This window comes from Scyliorhinus torazame, chromosome 1, assembly GCF_047496885.1.
Source record: "Scyliorhinus torazame isolate Kashiwa2021f chromosome 1, sScyTor2.1, whole genome shotgun sequence".
NCBI classification, from domain to species: Eukaryota; Metazoa; Chordata; class Chondrichthyes; order Carcharhiniformes; family Scyliorhinidae; genus Scyliorhinus; species Scyliorhinus torazame.
In genome coordinates, this window is record NC_092707.1 from 146,409,107 (window position 1) to 146,429,079 (window position 19,973).

A 19,973-nucleotide genomic window follows, 5' to 3' on the forward strand; every position below is an offset into this window, starting at 1 on the left:
CAACTTTTGCCTCCCGTTTGTTTTTAATGTATTTAAAGAAACTTTTACTATCATTCCTAATGTTACTAGCTAGCCTACCTTCATATTTGATCCTCTCTTTCCTTATTTCTCTCTTTGTTATCCTCTGTTTGTTTTTGTAGCCTTCCCAATCTTCTGACTTCCCACTACTCTTTGCCACATTATAGGCTTTCTCTTTTGCTTTGATGCATTCCCTAACTTCCTTTGTCAGCCATGGCTGCCTAATCCCCCCTCTGATAACCTTTCTTTTCTTTGGGATGAACCTCTGTACTGTGTCCTCAATTACTCCCAGAAACTCCTGCCATTGCTGTTCTACTGTCTTTCCCACTAGGCTCTGCTCCCAGTCGATTTTCGTCAGTTCCTCCCTCATGCCCCTGTAGTTACCTTTATTTAACTGTAACACCTTTACATCTGATTCTACCTTCTTTCTTTCAAATTGGAGATTGAATTCTACCATATTATGATCACTGCCTCCTAAGTGTTCCCTTACTTTAAGATCTTTAATCAAGTCTGGCTCATTACATAACACTAAGTCCAGAATGGCCTGTTCCCTCGTGGGCTCCATCACAAGCTGTTCCAAAAAGCCCTCCTGTAAACATTCAATGAATTCCCTTTCCTTGGGTCCACTGGCAGCATTATTTACCCAGTCCACCTGCATATTGAAGTCCCCCATGATCACTGTGACCTTGCCTTTCTGACATGCACTTTCTATTTCGTGGTGCATTTTGTGCCCCCGGTCCTGACCACTGTTAAGAGGCCTGTACATAACTCCCATTATGGTTTTTTTGCCTTTGTGGTTCCTCAACTCTACCCACACAGACTCCACATCATCTGACCCTATGTCATTTAGTGCTATTGATTTAATTTCATTCCTAATTAACAAGGCAACCCCGCCCCCTCTGCCCACCTCCCTGTCTTTTCGATAGGTTGTGAATCCCTGGATGTTTAAATGCCAGTTCTGAACCCCCTGCAACCATGTCTCTGTGATGCCTACCACATCATACCTGCCAGTCACAATCTGGGCCACAAGCTCATCTACCTTGTTCCGTACACTGCGCGCATTTAAATATAGCACCTTTAATTCTCTATTGACCGTCCCTTTTTGTTTTCTTAGTGTGGTGGACCTTGGTTTACTGAGCCTTTCCATACACTGTGTCATATTTTGTGGGATGGGGACTATCGTAACCTCTCCTGAGTTTTGTCTTTTCGTGCTTTTTTGTATTCCTAAGCAGCTACGCTTCCCACTGATTACTTCACCTCTTGGTTCCCTGACTTTCCCTTCCCCCCCCCAATCTTTAGTTTAAAGTCCTATTGACCACCCTATTTATTCTTTTCGCCAGAACACTGGTCCCAGCTCGGTTCAGGTGGAGACCATCCCAACGGTATAGGTCCCCCCTGTCCCAAAACTGATGCCAGTGTCCCATGAAAAGGAACCCCTCTTTCCCACACCACTCTTTCAGCCACGTGTTAACTTCCCTTATTCTTGCCTCCCTATGCCAATTTGCACGTGGCTCGGGCAGTAATCCGGAGGTTATGACCCTTGAGGACCTGTTTTTTAATTTGAATCCTAGCTCTTTATAATCTCTAAACAGGTCCTCTTTCCTAGACTTGCCTATGTTGTTGGTACCGACATGGACCACAACAACTGGATCCTCCCCCTCCCTCTCCAGTATCCTTTCAAGCCGGTCGGAGATGTCCCGCACCCTAGCACAGGCCAGGCAACATACCATGCGGGACTCTTTATCCTGCTCACAAAGTATACTATCTATCCCCCTGATAATAGAATCCAAGCCCGAGTCATGAGGCTATTTATACGGTTCTGGTCAGATCCCATTTGGAGTATGGTGAGCAGTTTTGGACCCCATATCTAAGGAAGGATGTGCTGGCCTTGGAAAGGGTCCAGAGGAGGTTCACAAGAATGATCCCTGGAATGAAGAGCTTGTCGTATGAGGCGTGATTGAGGACTCTGGGTCTGTACTAGTTGGAGTTTAGAAGAATGAGAGGGGGGGATCTTATTGAAACTTACAGGATGTTGCGTTGCCTGGATAGACTGGACGTGGAGAGGATGTTTCCACTTGTAGGAAAAACTAGAAGCAGAGGACACAATCTCAGACTAAAGGGACGATCCTTTAAAACAGAGATCAGGAGGAATTTCTTCAGCCAGAGGGTGGTGAATCTGTGGAACTCTTTGCCGCAGACGGCTGTGGAGGCCAAATCACTGTCTTGAAGACAGAGATAGATAGGTTCTTGATTAATAAGGGGATCAGGGGTTATATGGAGAAGGCAGGAGAATGGGGATGAGAAAAATATCAGCCATGATTGAATGGTGGTGCAGACCCGATGGGCCGAATGGCCTAATTATGCTCCTGTGTCTTATGGTCTTATGTGGACCCTATGCACCACTTTAAATTGTATCAAACTCGTTCTTGCTCAGGAGGAGATTGAGTTCACTCACCGCATCACCTTACAGAGTCCCCATCCCATCTCCCTCCCTAGCTCCTCCTCCCATTTCCGCATGATCATTTTCACTAATGCCTTGCCCTGCTCTCCAAAGCCCTGAAACGGCCATAACCTAAACTCAGTCCCCTTGATACCTCAAACCTCTCCCACAGTTCCTCCAGCCCCAGAAACCTCCCCTCCGAGAACATGTCACCAACACCTCCTCCCTCCACCACCTACACATCCTATCTATCCCCCCGGCTTAAAATTATGATTCCGACCTCATATTTGCAATAGTAATGCATCAGGTTCGGGAGCGCCAACCCCCTCCCTGCCTCTGCCTTTGCAACAGAGCACTCTTCACCCTTGGCACCTTCCCCCGCCCACACAAATTCCAAGATTAGCCCATCCATCTCCCGGAAAAAGGGTTTGGGGGGGAAAAAACAGGAGGGACTGAAACGCAAACAAACGTTGGCAGCACATTCATCTTCACCTCCTCCACCCTCCCTGCCAATGTCACGTTCACGTACAGTGTTACCTGGTGCTCCCTGCACCCCTCCCTCACAATCCTCCGCTCAGGCCTCAATCGCCAACGCAAATAACAACGGCAACAGCAGACACCCCTGTGGTTCCCTGTGGTGCACTTGACAAAGGAAGGTTCAGACGTGGAGATAACTTCAACACGTTTATTAAACTATTTACACTTCTATTACTCGGGTTCGACACTACTGCTAATCCTACTATAGCTACCCAGACTGACTAACCAGCTGCTGCAATCCACGTGGTGGGTGTAATATTGAATCAACGCTGTCTCTGTACTCACTGACTGTCTCCACTGGAAAGAGGCAGACCATGTGTGTGGTGTCCTTTATATATGGGTTGGTGTAATGCCCCCCTGTGGCCGTGTCACCTCCTTGTGCATCGTGAATGTCCATTGGTCATATCCTATCGAACTGATCTATTGGTTGAGTGTGTGTGTGTGATGTCACTGATGCTCCATCTAGTGTCTAGCTAGCCTACATGTATTTACATTGATGCACATCACCACATCCCCCCTTTTTTATATGTTCATATTTTCTGTACACTTTAAGAAAATTGAACAATGAACAGGTAGATAAGGTAAGGTATATACAAGTCATGGGAACAGTGATTAAACAATAAGTTCAAGTCATTCGTGTGAGTCCAGAAACCATCAATCATCATGGTCAAATGTCTCTCTTGGTTATGAACGCCATCAACGTCCCTGTGCCACAGGAACCAAGAAGTGGTCAAATCACTTCGCTGTCTGATTTGGAGTCCCTTTCTTTTTTTGATGTTTGTGATGATGATGTCGGATGGCATCTTGTAGCTGATAAGGTGTTGATGTTGAAGAGGTACCATCAACAGTATCATACGAGGTCATGGATGTGCCATATGTTGAAGTTGGATAAGACTGTATATACTGGTTCTGGCCACGTGCTGTGCAGGAAGGGTGATCCTGCTGAGAACCGTTGAAGCTTGTCGAATTGGAAACAGAATTGCTGCTCGCATAAATACCTGGTGATGGTGTGAAACTAGAACCTTGCATCTGATAGGAATATGCCGTCTGGCCAGGCTGGGGTGCAGCAAATCCTGGGCTGTAACTAAGGCATCCAGTCTGTAGTGCAGATTGCGCTTGCGGTAGTCCTCCTTCGGTTTTGATTCCATTAGTGGGCAATCCGTAGTCCTGGCCTGTTTGAGAATATGCTGCATAGACTGCTGGCTGCTGCATGCCTGAATACTGGGTTTGTCCAGCATGAGCTGTCATTGGCCGCACTGTCGGTGTGGAACAAATGTGTGGATATAGCTGTGGTGAATATTGGTGAATTCCTCTTGGACTGTAGCCGCTGCTTGTTATTACTGACCCAGTGTAATTGTTAAGTGATCCATCTCCTGTTGTTGTGGCATCTGCTGTCACCCTGAGCGTGCCATCACTGAGTTTGTGGCACTGCCTGTCTGGAGTAAAGTCCGGCTTACGTGAATCAGAGTCGGCGTTTGGTTGCTCCCCATCTGGAGTCTGGTCTGTTTTAACTGAGCCAGTGTTGGTTTGTTGATGCTCCCCATCCGGAGTCTTAGCAGGTTCACTGGAGTCAGCTGAGATTTCTTGCACGTCTGGAGTCGGAACATGCAGGAATGCATTGATTTGTGGAGAGGTTCAAGCGAATGAGGGTGGAAGTATTCTGGTGTCACCGGAGTCACCAGTGGTCTCACAGTGATCGTCGAGTGCCTCTGTACACACTAGCTGAGGTCTGTCACTTTGCACATCTTGCATGGGAAGTGGGATGCTGTCGTCACTCGTCGCACATACCGTGGGTAGAGCCTCAGTAGCTGCTTGTTGTTCACTTGGGTTGGGTAAATTGTCAGAGTCTTCATCTGGTGGTGCAAACAATGTGGGTGGACTGTCATTGTCTTGCTGTTGTCCTTCATTTGGGCTTGGACTGTCATCGTCGCTTTGTTCTGCACTGTAGCATGATAGACTGTCATGGTCGTCCTGCTGTGTTCTGGAGCGTGGTAGACTGTCATAGTCTTCTTGCTGTTTACTTGAGCATGGCAGACTTGCATCGTCTGCCGCTAGTTGGTCAGAGGAGGTTGCTAGACCCTCATGGTCTTGATGCTGCAAGGACTGCGTGTCGGAGTCTTGCGTTGCTTCTATCGTGGAGGCTGTCCACGAGCTCGCTGCGGAGGCTTGTGACACTGGCGTCACGTCTTGTGTGTGCAAGGACTGCGCTCAGGAGTCTTGCGTTTCTTCTATCATGGAGTCTATCCACGTGCTCGCTGTGGAGGTTTGTGACACTGGAGTCACTTCTTGTTCGTGCAAGGACTGCGGTGTGGAGTCTTGCGTGTCTTCTTTCGTAGAGTCGGGAACCCTGAGCGGTGCGTGGACCACGCTCTGTGTGGCAGCAGGCTGCTCTCTGTGGGCCTGTACCGCTCTCTGTCTCTTAATTTCAGGCTGCAGCATCATCCTGCACTCACGAGTCGGGATGTCATATCTGCTGGGCTGAAGATCCTCAAATCCGAAGAACGAATCCGCGTCTGCGTCAGATTCAATACGGGGGTCGCCAATGTGCAACACGTCTAGTTGCGGTTCGGATTTGGTACTGAGGTAGCCTCCCAAGGTGAAAGGTTCGTCCGAGTCGTAGTCTACTAGGACCATATCATCACTGTTTGCATCAGAGCTGGCATTGGGCTCGCGAGGTCCAGAGAAAATGTAAAGGTCAGTATCAAAGTATTCAAGGTCGGAATCATCGGTTTGGGCGTAGGTAACTGCTTGTTGCAGGGTTCTTCGGAGGTTAATTTCATTTCCTGGTTCAATTTGAGGCATTGTGCTGTCATTCCAGGTGAAGGAAGGTTGTTTTACAGCTTTAAAAGATTTTTTCTTTGATTTGGGACGTTCCCCCTTTAAATGGGCATGGTCCGGGGGCCTCTGACGTCATTACGCATGTGACATAGCGCGTAGGAAGCGATTGCGCATGCGCAGATCGCTGTTCCTTTACCAATGGCCATTTTCGTGATTGCGCATGCGTGGCGTCATGTGCATGCGCAAACGGACTTTCCCGTTCTGTGCGCTTCTCGTGCAACTGCGCAAGTGCAGTCCCTTTAGAAAGATGGTCACCGCCCAAAATTGTTCTCTGCTCCGGGATCTTGGCCTCGTGGTGAGTACTGGCGCTTCTCTTACCTTTTCTTGCTGGTTGGAGTGTGTTTTCCTCACAGTATTTGCCGAATTTGTCCAGGACTGCCTGGAAGCCGCTCCTGTTTTGCCTCTTGGAGAACTTGAATTTTTAAAAGATCTCTTCTGCTCTGGCACCGGCGATGGTGAGGAGAAGCTCTGTTTTTTCAGGATCGGCCACTTCTTCTAGTTCGGCTGCCACCAGGAAGATTTCAAACTTTTGCTGGAATGCCCGCCAGTTTTCGCGGAGATCGCCGTGGCACTGGAGCTGCTGTGGAACCCAGTTCTCGAACATCTTGCCTGGGTATCGTTGCTGGTTGTCACTGTATGCTGAGGTATGGCTATATGGATTGAAACAGTTCACTGCTGGTGCCATGATCTGTTATGTTGTAGGTGTAGCATAAGCAGCTTCCTTGTGGTGCACTTGACAAAGGAAGGTTCAGACGTGGAGATAACTTCAACACGTTTATTAAACTATTTACACTTCTATTACTCGGGTTCAACACTACTGCTAATCCTACTATAGCTACCCAGACTGACTAACCAGCTGCTGCAATCCACGTGGTGGGTGTAATATTGAATCAACGCTGTCTCTGTACTCACTGACTGTCTCCACTGGAAAGAGGCAGACCATGTGTGTGGTGTCCTTTATATATGGGTTGGTGTAATGCCCCCCTGTGGTCGTGTCACCTCCTTGTCATAGAATTTACAGTGCAGAAAGAGGCCATTCGGCCCATTGGGTCTGCACCGGCTCTTGGAAAGAGCACCCTACCCAAGGTCAACACCTCCACCCTATCCCCATAACCCAGTAACCCCACCCAACACTAAGGGCAATTTTGGACACTAAGGGCAATTTTTCATGGCCAATCCACCTAACCTACACATCTTTGGACTGTGGGAGGAAACCGGAGCACCTGGAGGAAACCCACGCACACACGGGGAGGAAGTGCAGACTCCGCACAGACAGTGACCCAAGCCAGAATCGAACCTGGGACCCTGGAGCTGTGAAGCAATTGTGCTATCCACAATGCTACCGTGCTGTGTATCGTGAATGTCCATTGGTCGCGTCCGATCTAACTTATCTATTGATTGAGTGTGTGTGTGTGTGATGTCTCTGGTGCTCCATCTAGTGTTGAGCTAGCCTACATGTATTTACATTGATGCATATCACCACAGGGGGCCAGCTCCGTTGTGAACTGCTTATAAAATTCCACCAGGACGCCAACCGGCCCCGGAGCCTTCCCCGCTTGCATCCTACCGATACACTCCATAACCTCCTTCAATCCCAAAGGCTCACCCAGCGCCTGCCTCTTCCCCTCCTCCAACCCCAGAAAATCCAGCCCATCCAGAAACCCCCCCATATCCGCTAGCTCCCCCACTGGCCCAGCCATGTACAAGCCATCACTGAAGGCCTTAAACACCTCATTTATACTCTCTGGGTCTGACACCACATCCCCCCTCATTCGCTTTCTCCCCATACTTCTGCACACCCCTCACCCGCCGCAGCTGACCCATAGCCCCTCCTGTCATCAACTGGCCAAACTTCCCCTGCGACTTCTTTCTCTCTGCCAACAATTCCTTTGTGGGGGCGGCCGAATACCTCTCTCCCGGGTGCCCGAACCTCCACAGATAAACCATCCCCATCCTTTCCATAAACCCTCCCAGCTCCTGCGCCATTATAGACCTCCCCATCGATTTAGGGCTCGACCTATCCAACCTCGTGTCCATTACACAATTGAAATATGCGCCCCCCCCCCCATTATCAGCTGCTGTTGGTCCAAATCTGGAGGACCTACACAGGGGCGGCATGGTAGCACAGTGGTTAGCACAATTGCTTCACAGATCCAGGGTCCCAGGTTCGATTCCCGGCTTGGGTCACTGTCTGTGTGGAGTCTGCACGTTCTTCCCGTGTCTGCGTGGATTTCCTCCGGGTGCTCCGGTTTCCTCCCACAGTCCAAAGATGTGCAGGTTAGGTGGATTTGCCATGATAAATTGCCCTTGGGTTAGGTGGGGTTACTGGGGATAGGGTGGAGGTGTCGGCTTAGGTAGGGTGCTCTTTCCAAGGCCCGGTGCAGACTCGATGGGCCGAATGGTCTTCTTTTTCACTGTAAATTCTATGTCTATACCTAGCATCATCCCAATTGCATTCGTACACATTCACCACCACAGGCTATCACAAACCTCCTGCACCTTCCTGGCCACCATAAACCCCATTTTCTTGATCAACAAAATTGCAACCCCCGTTGATTTCAAATCAAACCTTGAGGGAAACACTTGCCCCACCTATCCCTTCCTCAACCTCATCTGATCTTTTTTAAAATAAGTTTAGTGTACCCAATTCATTTTTTCCAATGAAGGGGCAATTTAGCGTGGCCAATCCACCTACCTTGCACATTTTTGGGTTGTGGTGGCGAAACCCACGCAAACATGGGGAGAATGTGCAAAATATCCACACATACAGTGACCCAGAGCCGGGATCGAACCTGGGACCTCGGCGCCGTGAGGCAGCAGGGCTAACCACCGTGCTGCCCACCAAGGTAGAATATTACGCTGAAAGCAAATTACTGCGGATGATGGAATCTATTGCTGAATAAAATCCTCACAATTTTCTGTGTTTCTTTGCAGTGACTGTTGACAGGACCAACGTAGAAAGAAATAATTGGGATGCAACATTGAACTGTTGAGGGATGGATGTTGCTTCATTACTAACTCTGTGAGAAGTGGAGCTTATTGGAAATATTTTAAGTTAGCTGCAAGATGCTAAACTGTTTGACGTGACACGAAAGCATCTTCACCACAAAGCCTCGCTAAAGTTTGCTGTTGATTGCACTTGAAGAATTGCCTTGCATTGGATTTCTTGCCATGGAGTTGGATTTTAATGTTGAAGAGCTGGTTGATTTGCGTTTTCTAACAGATGAGGAGTTGGAGGTGATTGTACACGTACTTTACCGCGACACTGAGCTCCGTTTATTGGAGGACCAACGTATCAAGTGAGCAGATGCAATTTCTTTTTTCAATGTATTTTATTACAAATTTGTATCAAAAAAGTTACAACACATAAACACCCTGGGAAACATGCTTCCCAACAGTCAACTATACAGTTTGTACAACTTTTTCCCCCTTTTCACCCTTCATTCCCCCCGCCCCTCACCCCGATGAACAACTCCTCACACACGGTCACAAACATCCCCCACCTCTGCTGAGCCCCTTAGCTCATACTTTTATCTTTTCCAGCCGCAGGAAATCGTACAGGTCACCCAACCAGGTCACAACCCCCAGTGGCGATGCCGACTACCACTCCAGTAAGACCCGTCATCGGGCAATCAGTGGCGAAGGCCACAACATCGACCTTCTTCCTCGCCATGAGCTCTGGCTTCTCCGAAACCCCAAATATTGCCACCAAAGGTCCACCTCCTCCCCCACTATCCTTGCTCGGGCCGCGTATACTTCCACCCAGAATCTCTGCAACTTTTCACAGCCCCAGAACATATGTGCATGATTTGCTGGCCCCGCCCACACTTCTCCCACTCATCTGCCACCCGCTGTAAGAACACTTTCATTCTTGCCCGAGTCATATGCACCCTGTGTACGACCTTGAACTGTATCAGACTCATCCTTGTGCACGAGGAGGTTGCGTTTACCCTGCGCAGTGCCTCTCTCTATGCTCCCCAATTGATCCCCCCTTCCCATTTTTCCTTCATCTTCACCTCCCTGCTGTCCCAGCCATCTTTGCCACTTATAATCTCCAATTCTACCCTCCCCTTCCACATCCGGAAGCAGCAGGCTTTCCAGCAGGGTGTACCTCGGCAACCTCGGGAACTCCTTCCAAACCTTCCGCGCAAGGTCCCTCACCTGCAGGTACCTGAACTCACTCCCTCTCGGGAGCTCTACCCTCTCCCTCAGTTCCTCCAGACAGGCAAACCCTTCCTCCAGGTACAAATCCCTCACCTTGACCAGCCCCACTTCCCTCCACTCCCTATACATGCTACCCACTCTCCTTCCCACCGTCGCCGCACCTTTTTCCCATTCACCGTCCAATAATAACGAAGCAGGTTCGGCAACGCCAACCCCCTTGCTGCCTCTGTAGCAGGGTCCTCCTAACCCGTGCCACCTTTTCTTCCCCCCCCCCCCCCCATACAAAATCCGAGATAATCGTGTCCAGCTTCCGAAATAAGGGCTTTGGTATAAAGATCGGGAGTGTCTGAAAAATAAACAGGAACCTCGTCAGAATATTCAGAACAGCCCCCCAGTTTATGTTCCTTGATGAAGTTCTCGGCCGCTTCTGGGTTCTCGAAGTAATATTCCCAGCCTTTAAACATCACACATAAATTTGTGGGTAGAGCACCCCAAACCTGACCCGCTGCGGTACAGCGCCGCCTTGTCCTTATTGAACCCTGCCCGCCGTTTTGCCGAGTTGGCTCCAATGTTCTGATAAATCTGGACCTTGTTCCCCTCCCATTCGCAAGTGCGTTTATCCCTGGCCCAAAGAAAGATCTTCTCTTTCTCCACAAATTTGTGGAGTCTCAGGATCACCACCCACGACTCCCCAGCTCTAGGCTTCTGCCTCAGGGACCTATGCGCTCGGTCCACTTCGGGGGCCTTATCTAGAAGTCCCTCTGCCACCAGCCCCACCAGCACCTTTGAGACGTACCTCGTGGCACTCACACCTTCCACTCCTTCAGGCAGGCCCACTATCTGCAGGTTCTACTTCTCAAGGTGTTCTCCTGCTCCTCCACCTTTGCCCTCAACGTCTTGCGAAGGTCTCCAAAGAGCCCCACCTCCGCCTCCAGAGCCACCACTCGATCGCTTTGATCCGAAATCACCCTTTCAACCTCTCGGATCTGCGACCCCCGCACCTCCAAACATTTCTCCACCCTCTCCATCCGAGTTCTTCAGGTGTGCCACAGCTCCTTCGATGGTATTCGAGCGATCCTCCTGCATCTCCTTCCTCTGCTGCCGGAACTCATCCTTAATAAAAGCCATCAACTGCTCCATCTGGAGCCTTCCATCTTGCACAAGCCCTTCCCCCTCAGCCATCCTTCCACCGGCTGCTGCAGCACAGGTTTCCTCCAACTGCTTGGCCAGGTCTCTCACCGTCTTCTGCTGGTTTTAGTAATCGGCAGTCATACCACTCCCGGGGGAAACTACTTCTCCGACCTTCAACTACACCTTTTTGTTGAAATTACACCCAATATCGGGTAAAAGAGCTCTTTCCTATGCCTTCGAGCAGGAGCTGCCCTGTGTGCGACCACTCACACCATGGCCACCACCGGAAGTCACCAGTTGCAAATTTTACATTCAACCTAAATTTATTCACTGAGATTCTTACAAGTATTGGCCAGAACATCCAAAAAGTGGAAATCGCAGTTGGATTCCACTCATAGATACTTAGGTACATACACCATACAGTGCAAAACGAGGCCTCTCGGCCCATTGAGTCTGCACCGGCCTACTTAAGCCCTCACTTCCACCCTATCCCCATAACCCATCCTAACCTTTTTGGACACTAAGGGCAATTTAGCATGGCCAATCCACCTAACCTGCACATCTTTGGAATGTGGGAGGAAACCGGAGCACCCGGAGGAAACCCACGCACACACGGGGAGAACGTGCAGACTCTGCACAGACAGTGACCCAGCGGGGAATCAAACCTGGGACCCTGGCGCTGTGAAGCCACAGTGCTATCCACATGTGCTACCATGCTGCCCAACTCCGCTCCTTTCAAATATCTTAGTCAGGAGCTGCAGACTTCTCAGCCAACCTCTTATTTGGGAGAAAAGTGCACTGCAGCAGATTACCTAGGCCTTCAGTCAGGTGCACCAGCGTCAGGAGAATTGAAGCCACATCACCATTTTACAGCACTAGCTTCCGTAAACCAGGTAAGTTTAAAGGTCCCAGCCACTTTGAGAAGCTTGGGTGAAGGTAAGTGGGTGAGGGGTTAGGGTGGTTGGAGAGGGGGGTGGGGGTGGGAATGGTGGTTGGGTAGCTTCCAAATAAAGTAAGGGTAAACGGGGGTGCGGGAGGGGGATAGGGAGGGTAGTCACGGAGGTGAGGGTAGTTGGGAGGACGGATGCAGTGGAGGGGTTACTCAGGGGGTTGGGAGGATAGTTGAAGGGTGTGGGAATAGTTGGGGTCGTGGGGAGTAGCTGAGGGTGTGGTGATCGAGTGGTGGTTGTTAGTCAGGGTAGAATGTAGTCCAAGGGTTGGAAGGTTGGCCGGGGAATTGGGGGCATTGTCGAGAGGTGGAAGGATAGTTGGAGGGGTGGGATAGATGGGGGGGGGGCGGGGTCCAGTGGGGTTCGGAGGGTAATTTCTCTCGTCACCCAGGAGTTAGAAGTGATTTTAATTTCTCTAACTTCTCTAACTACCCTGCTAAAAAACGTTGGAACCATCCAAAGTCTCTGATTTAAATTGGAGTTTTGAATAGTTCCCAGTGCAGAGCCCATCGGAAGTTTGAACTTCCTGGGCAATTTCCATGCAGTGTTTGCATAGGGATTTCCAAGGGGAGCCCCAGCATATCTTCTGGGGTTCCTCTGCTGGAGATTGGCAGTTCTGGGCCATTGACTTGTATCATTGTTCCACCTTTTTCAGCCATTATATTTGAAGGCTTTTCTCCTGTTTAACTTTGTGCGAGCCTTTGGTGTTCAGTGTGAAGCATCAGATTCAAAATTAATTAATTAACATTTTAATGGCAGGTTTAGTGAAATAGCCGAAGAAACTTCAGGGATACTTAAATATGATCTTCGCCTTGGACTTCGTGACATCATGAAGGCCATTTGTGCCTGAATGAAATATGACTTCCTTCAACTTTTCCCTGCTCAAAACGTTCCAATGAACTTCAGTAATTAATGCATTTTGGGAATTTAACACCTTTCTATCGATTACTTTTAAAAGAAAATTATATTTCATTCCAAACACAATCAATGAATCATATAGTCATCCAAAGACACAAACAAATTACAAACAGTTTGCCATTTTCCCCATTTTCTCCTCTTAACTAACACAACAACCCCTCCAATCCCCCCCTCCCTACCTGATTGCGACAAACAGATCCTTGAATAGAGACCAAAACAACCCTCATCTTACGTAAAACCCCTCCTCTGACTCTTTAAGCGTGAATTACATTTTTTCTAATTGTAGGAACTCCACCATATCTTTGAATCAGGCCAACATTCTCAGTGATGCCACCGACCTCTATCCCAATAGGATTCGTCGCCAGGCAATCAGAGCGGGAAAGGCCACGACATTGGCCACCCTCCTCTGCAGTAGCTCTGGCAGCTTGCCCCCGATTACAAAGAGGCCATATAATGATGGGATGCCTCAGGAAACCAGTAACAATAAGATATGCAAACACCTTGGGCAGCATTCTCCGTCCAGCGACGCCGGAATTGCGATCTGGTGGAGAATCGGGTGCCAGCCGAAAATTGAGGTTGGCACTGGGTGCCCAATGGAACGCCATGCTCCGGAATCGCATTCCAGCATGCATTGGAATCGCACTAGTTCCATGTGGCTACATGCCCAGAACATATGACCATAAGACCATAAGACATAGGAGCGGAAGTAAGGCCATTCGGCCCATCGAGTCCACTCCACCATTCAATCATGGCTGATTTCAACTCCATTTACCCGCTCTCTCTCCACAGCCCTTAATTCCTCGAGAAATCAAGAATTTATCAACTTCTGTCTTAAAGACACTCAACGTCCCGGCCTCCACCGCCCTCTGTGGCAATGAATTCCACAGACCCACCATATGGACATTGTTCGCCGGCCCCTCTGCACGCTGCCCACACCTATCCTCCACCCACCCCTGCAAATAACTGGCTCATACCTATACATCACCTTGAGCTGGATCAGACTCTCGCACATGACGAGGGTGAATTCATCCTCTGCCACACATCACTCCATACCCCAGCCACAACCCCCCCACCACCCAGTTCCTCCTCCCACCTGCACCTTAAGACTTCCACTGACGCTCTCGTGTTCTCTCCATCAACTCCTCATATATGTCTGATACTCTGCTCTCTCCTATCTCCTCCTTGGACTGAGTCTTACCTGGAGCTTCAGGAACAACACCGGTTCCTTTCTCATGAAATGCCTAACTTGCAGATACCGCAACCCATTCCCCTTATGGTGATCGATACGTCGCCTCCAAATCCTCTAACTACGCAAACCTCCCACCAATAAAAGGTCCCTGAAGTACTCTATCCCCACCCGCCCCCACTCCCTGAACTTAGGAACCAATCCAGCCGGGACAAACCTCCGGTTGCCACAAATCAGCGCCCATGGGGACAGGCCCTCCATTTTGAAGTGCTGCCGATTCTGGTTCCACACCCTCAACGCTGACACCACCACAGGGCTCGTGGAGTACCGAGCCGGCGAGCACAGGAGAGGCGCCAGCGATAATGTCCTGAAACCGGTCCCCAACACGAGGCCTCCTCCATCGGCACCAACACCAACCTCTCCTCCACCACCTACTTCCAACCCTTTGCCATGTTCGCTGCTCAGTAATTATCCTGCAGATTTGGCAACACCAGCCCATCTCTCTGCCTGTCCCATTCTAAGAACACCCTCCTAGTTTAGGGAACCTTGCATGCCCATATAAACTCCAAAAACATTTTATTGACCCTCCTAAAAAAGGACTTGGGTACAAAAATCGGAAACTTCATGTTGGGACTCTTATTTTTCTCTTCTAATAAGAATCGGTAGACCGGTTGGTGAGATGTCAAAAGTACAACTTTATTGTCAGTTACTCACTGGTATACACTTGAATAAGAACTGAATAAAACTTAGAAACAAGATATCAAACAATACACAAAAATAATCACAAAACACAAACAAACCTAGATAGATGATTCAAGAATTCAGGAACAAAGAACTCAACCACAGGATCCTATCTTTAAGGGAATTCTTTTCTGGTTTAACCCCTCACTTGCGTTCATTGGCTTCTAATTCTTAGCTGGGACCTTCCGATTTGTTCAACTGAATGTCAGTTATTGAGAGGATAACTTGTTAATCCAAACATTATATCCCTGTTGTCGCAGCTGGTTCCATGACTGGATTGTTGCCACTACCACTGGGCTGTTGAGTACTTCTAATAATAATAACCTTTTATTGTCACAAGTATGAAGTTACTGTGAAAAGCCCCTAGTCGCCACATTCCGGCGCCTGTACGGGTAAGCTGGTACGGGAATTGAACCCGCGCTGCTGGCCTTGTCCTGCTTCACAAACCTGTTCTCAGCCCGAACCGCTCCAGTTTGTCTCTGATGTACTTCCATTCAACTCTGTCGAAGGTCTTTTTTGTAGAAGTCTTTTTTGAAACCATCCGGTCCTGGCGCCTTCCCTGCCTCCATGGAGCTAATACTCTCCATGACCTCTACCAATTCTAGCGGTGCTTCCAGGCCCACTTCCTGTCTGTCGTATTAGGTGCACTGGTCTAACACTGGCTGCAACTGGATGCAGCTTAGATCAGAAAGATACTCCAGACCTTGAAGTTAGTTCAAACAGGTTTATTGAACGAATGGCACAGTTAGCATAGTTCTCTGTGAGTTCAACTCTCTGCTAACTTAAGTGAGGTTACTCTGTCCTGACTGAACCAGACTAGCTCTTAGCCACGTGGTGGAGGTGTGGGATTGTAACAACACCCTTGACTGACTCTCTAGATGTTCATCAGTGGAAAGAGGGGGAGTGTGAGTGCCTCGTGTCTTTTATAGTCAGATCCCACCCCTGAGTGTCCTGCCTGCTTATTGGTCATGTCCTGTTCTCTGTGTCCATTAGCTGCTTGTCTGTGTATCATTATGTGTTTGTCTGCATATCATGACATCTCCCTTTTTCTTTATGTTTGGATGACATATGTGAACGTATTTACAAGAATAGGCCAATATTAACATACATATGGATGTGAACATATGTACATGTGAAAACTGCTGTCTAATACGAGAACACAGAACATGGCAAACAGAACAAATGTTCATAAATCCAGTCTCTGTGGCTTGCGTCTGATCCTGGTCGACCGCCGGAGAGGTGGTGGTGGGGCCGACAGCGTCTTGATGGGCGGGATTGAAGCCTGACTGGTGGCCTCGTGAGTCGAGGTATCAGGAGGTGGGAAAACAACAGAAGGAAATGGAGAAGAATGTGGGGTTGCGGGCAGGCAACATTGCGCAGTGCCCGTCTGTTTCGTCGCACAACAGAACCATCAGCCAGGCGCACAACATACGAGCGGGGGGCAGCCTTTCGAACAACGACAGCTGGAGCTGACCAGCCTCCATCAGGGATCTTGACCCAAACAATGTCTGACGGGATTAACATGGGCAAGTCGGTAGCATGAGCATCATAACCCTGTTTTTGCTGGTCTCGGAGTTGCTGCACCTTCTGCAGCACCGGGAGGTGATCCAGGTTGGGCACGTGTATGGCTGGAAGTGTTGTTCGCAGGTCCCTGTTCATCAGGAGTTGAGCCGGCGACGTGCCAGTGGACAGTGGGGTCGCCCTGTACGCAGGCAGCACAAGGTGAATATCAGCCGCAGAATCCGCGGCCTTGCAGATGAGCTGCTTCGCTATGTGCACCCCTTTCTCAACTTTTCCGTTTGACTGCGGATAGTGTGGGCTGGAAGTGACATGTTTGAACTGATACGACTGGAGAAACAGAAATGAAATGAAAAAATGAAAATCGCTTATTGTCACGAGTAGGCTTCAATTAAGTTACTGTGAAAAACTCCTAGTCACCACATTCCGGCGCCTGTTCGGGGAGGCTGGTACGGAGGCTGGTACCATTCATGGCTGCTGAAGCACGGGCCATTGTCACTCATGACAGTGAGTGGGATACCATCCTGGAGAACGTCTCCTTACAGGCCTTGATGACGGTCCGAGATGTGAGGTCTGAGAGCTTCACGGCTTCAGGGTAATTAGAAAAGTAATTAACACATAATCACGACCATTTGCATGAAAGAGGTCGATGCCAACCTTAGACCACGGAGAGGTTTCGATTTCATGCTGCTGAAGTGTCTCCTTACTCTGTGCTGGCTGGAAGCGTTGACAGGTCGCACAGTTAAAGACAATGTTCGCGATGTCCTGGCTGATCCTGGGCCAGTAGACAGCCTGCCTGGCTCTGCATCTGCACTTTTCCACACCCAGGTGGCCCTCATGGATTTGACGGAGCACCAAGCTCTGGAGACTGCGTGGAATTACAATCCAGTCCAGTTTGAGGAGGATACCATCAACCACCGTCAGGTCGTCCTTTACGTTGAAAAATTGAGGGCACTGCCCTTTTTGCCATCCATTGGCTAGGTGTTGCCTAACACCCGACAAGAGGGGGTCTTTGGCTGTCTCCTCACGGATATGAATCACCTTCTCGGCAGATGCCGGGACGGTGCTAGCACACAGCTGCACCTGTGACTCAACCTGTGACTCAATTTGCCGGATGACGTTCAGTGGTTCACTAAGCACGGTGATGGAGCGGGACAGTGTGTCGGCAATGATGAGCTCCTTGCCAGGCGTGTAGACCTGGTCAAAGTCGTACTTTCTGAGTTTGAGGAGGATGCGCTGCAACCGAGGCGTCATGTCATTAAGGTCCTTGTGGATAATGTGGACCGGGGCCTGTGATCCGTCTCGACAGTGAATGTCGGCAGACCGTAGACATAGTTGTGAAACATGAGCATGCCAGTGAGAAGGCCCAGGCATTCCTTCTCGATTTGTGCATACCTTTGTTCGGTGGGCATCATTGCCCTTGATGCGTAGGCAACCGGTGCCCAGGATGAAGTGTCATCGCATTGCAGCAGGACCGCACCGATGCCATCCTGGCTCGCATCTGTCGAGATTTTTGTCTCCCTGCCTGGGTCGAAAAATGCCAATACGGGTGCAGTGGTGAGCTTGGCTTTCAGCTCCAACCACTCTGCCTGATGGGCCGCCTTCCACTCAAAGGCAGTGGACTTCTTCACTAGGTTTCGTAGGACTGTGGTGTGTGAGGCCATGTTTGGGATGAACTTGCCCAGAAAATTGACCATGCCCAGGAAGCGCAATACCGCCTTCTTGTCTTCCGGGTCCTTCATGGCTGCGATGGCCTTGGCCTTGTCTGTGTCGGGGCACACGCCCTGCTGAGAGATCTGGTCTCCTAGGATCTTGAGTGTTGTCATGCCAAAGCAACATTTGGCCCTGTTCAGCTTCAGGCCATTGGCGTGGACACGGCGGAATAGCTGCTAGAGATGGGAAACATGCTCCTCAGGGGTCGTGGACCATATGATGACGTCGTCCACGTACACATGAACCCCTTTGATGCCCTCCATCATTTGCTCCATGATGTGATGCCGTGATAATGCCGAACGGCTTACAGTTATAGCAGTACCTGCCAAACGGTGTGTTGAAGGTGCAGAGCCTTCTGCTGGACTCATCCAGCTGGATTTGCCAGAATCCATGTGACGCATCTAACTTCGTGAAAAACCGTGCATGTGCCATCTCACTTGTGAGTTCCTCCCGCGTCGGGATGGGGTAGTGTTCACGCATTATATTCTGGTTGAGATCCTTGGGATCAATGCCGATGCGCAGGTCTCCAGAGGGTTTTTTAACCACCACCATCGAGCTGACCCAGTCAGTCGGTTCGGTTACCCTGGAAATGATCCCCTGCTGCTGCAGCTCCTTGAGCTGTTCCTTCAGGCGCCCCTTCAGCGGAGCTGGGACCCGGCGTGGTGCATGGACCACTGGCTTGGCATCAGGTCGCAGTAGGATCTTGTACCGATATGGCAAAGTGCCCACCCCGTTAAACACATCTGGGTACTGAGCGAGGATGTCGTCAATGCCAGCTTGAAGATCCACGTTGGAGGATGTCGTTGAATAAACCCGCTGCACCAGGTTTAGCTTTTTGCAGGCATGCACTAGGGATGCCCTGTTCGGCTTGACAATTTCAAACCTTAGCCGTGCATGGGTACTCCGGTTGGAGACGAGTAGATGGCAGGACCCCAGTGCCGTGATGGCATTACCGTTATAGTCCAGGAGCTGGCAGGCTACTGGAAGGACCTTGAGGGGCTTCTTGATGTGTTTGAATTCTGCCTGTGAGAGGAGGTTGGCAGAAGCACCTGTGTCCAGCTTGAACTGGATGGAGCAGCGGTTGACCTGCATCACCACACACCATTCGTCCTCCGAATCCACAGCGAGGATCGACGCAATGCGAGATGAGTTAGGTGTGGCATGTTCACGTGTGGTAATGATGCCCACTCGGTAGGCGGACTCCAGGCACTCGTCCTCTGGATCCGTTGTACTGCCAGGATCAGAATCCAGTAATCGTCGTTGCACATTCTGGACGCGCCGTCGTCGGAATTGGGAGCGCTGGCCCCTGACTGGTGGTGCAGACCTGCACAAGGCTGCATCGTGTCCAGGCTTCCCGCAGTTTAAACACGCCTGCCTCTTGCAGGGCAGTGTCCCTTTAAGTGGGCGTTACCACAGTTCGGGCACGTCATGACGGTGGCGTTGTGACGCGGTGTACGTCCTCGCACATGCGCAGTGTGGTCAGCAGACGTCTGCAGCTGTGCAGTGTGGGTGTCAGCCGCTTCGTTATCCCGTTCACATCGCGCATGCGTGGGGCTCCGGGAAAAGCGCGCGAGATGGCCGCTGTCTCTAAAGCTGAGGCGCTGCATCCGGGAGATGGCCTGCACACTCACTGCCTCGTGGGAGGCAAGTTTCTCATTTTCGGCCGATTTGTATTGGGAATACCGATTTTTTTTTTTTTTTTTTTTTTTTTTTTTTTTTTTTTTTTTTTTTTTTTTTGCGTGCTCATGCACTGTACATGTTTCAATCGCGACTGGCAGGGTCATATGCTTGATTTTTAAGAGCTGCTCTCTGAGGATCA

The 19,973-nt window shown here is 49.8% G+C and overlaps 1 protein-coding gene across 3 annotated transcripts in view; it reads left to right on the forward strand.

The window, feature by feature from the left end:
• Window positions 1–19,973, forward strand: part of LOC140414227 (synaptotagmin-like protein 1) — a 142,396-nt gene that overhangs the window by 6,865 nt on the left and 115,558 nt on the right. For all 3 annotated transcript variants that reach the window (XM_072500967.1, XM_072500966.1, XM_072500968.1), the window contains exon 2: window positions 8,768–9,132. In XM_072500967.1, coding sequence (XP_072357068.1) covers window positions 9,005–9,132 — 128 coding nt within the window. In that variant the 5' untranslated portion in view covers window positions 8,768–9,004. The remainder of the gene's footprint in view (window positions 1–8,767; window positions 9,133–19,973) is intronic.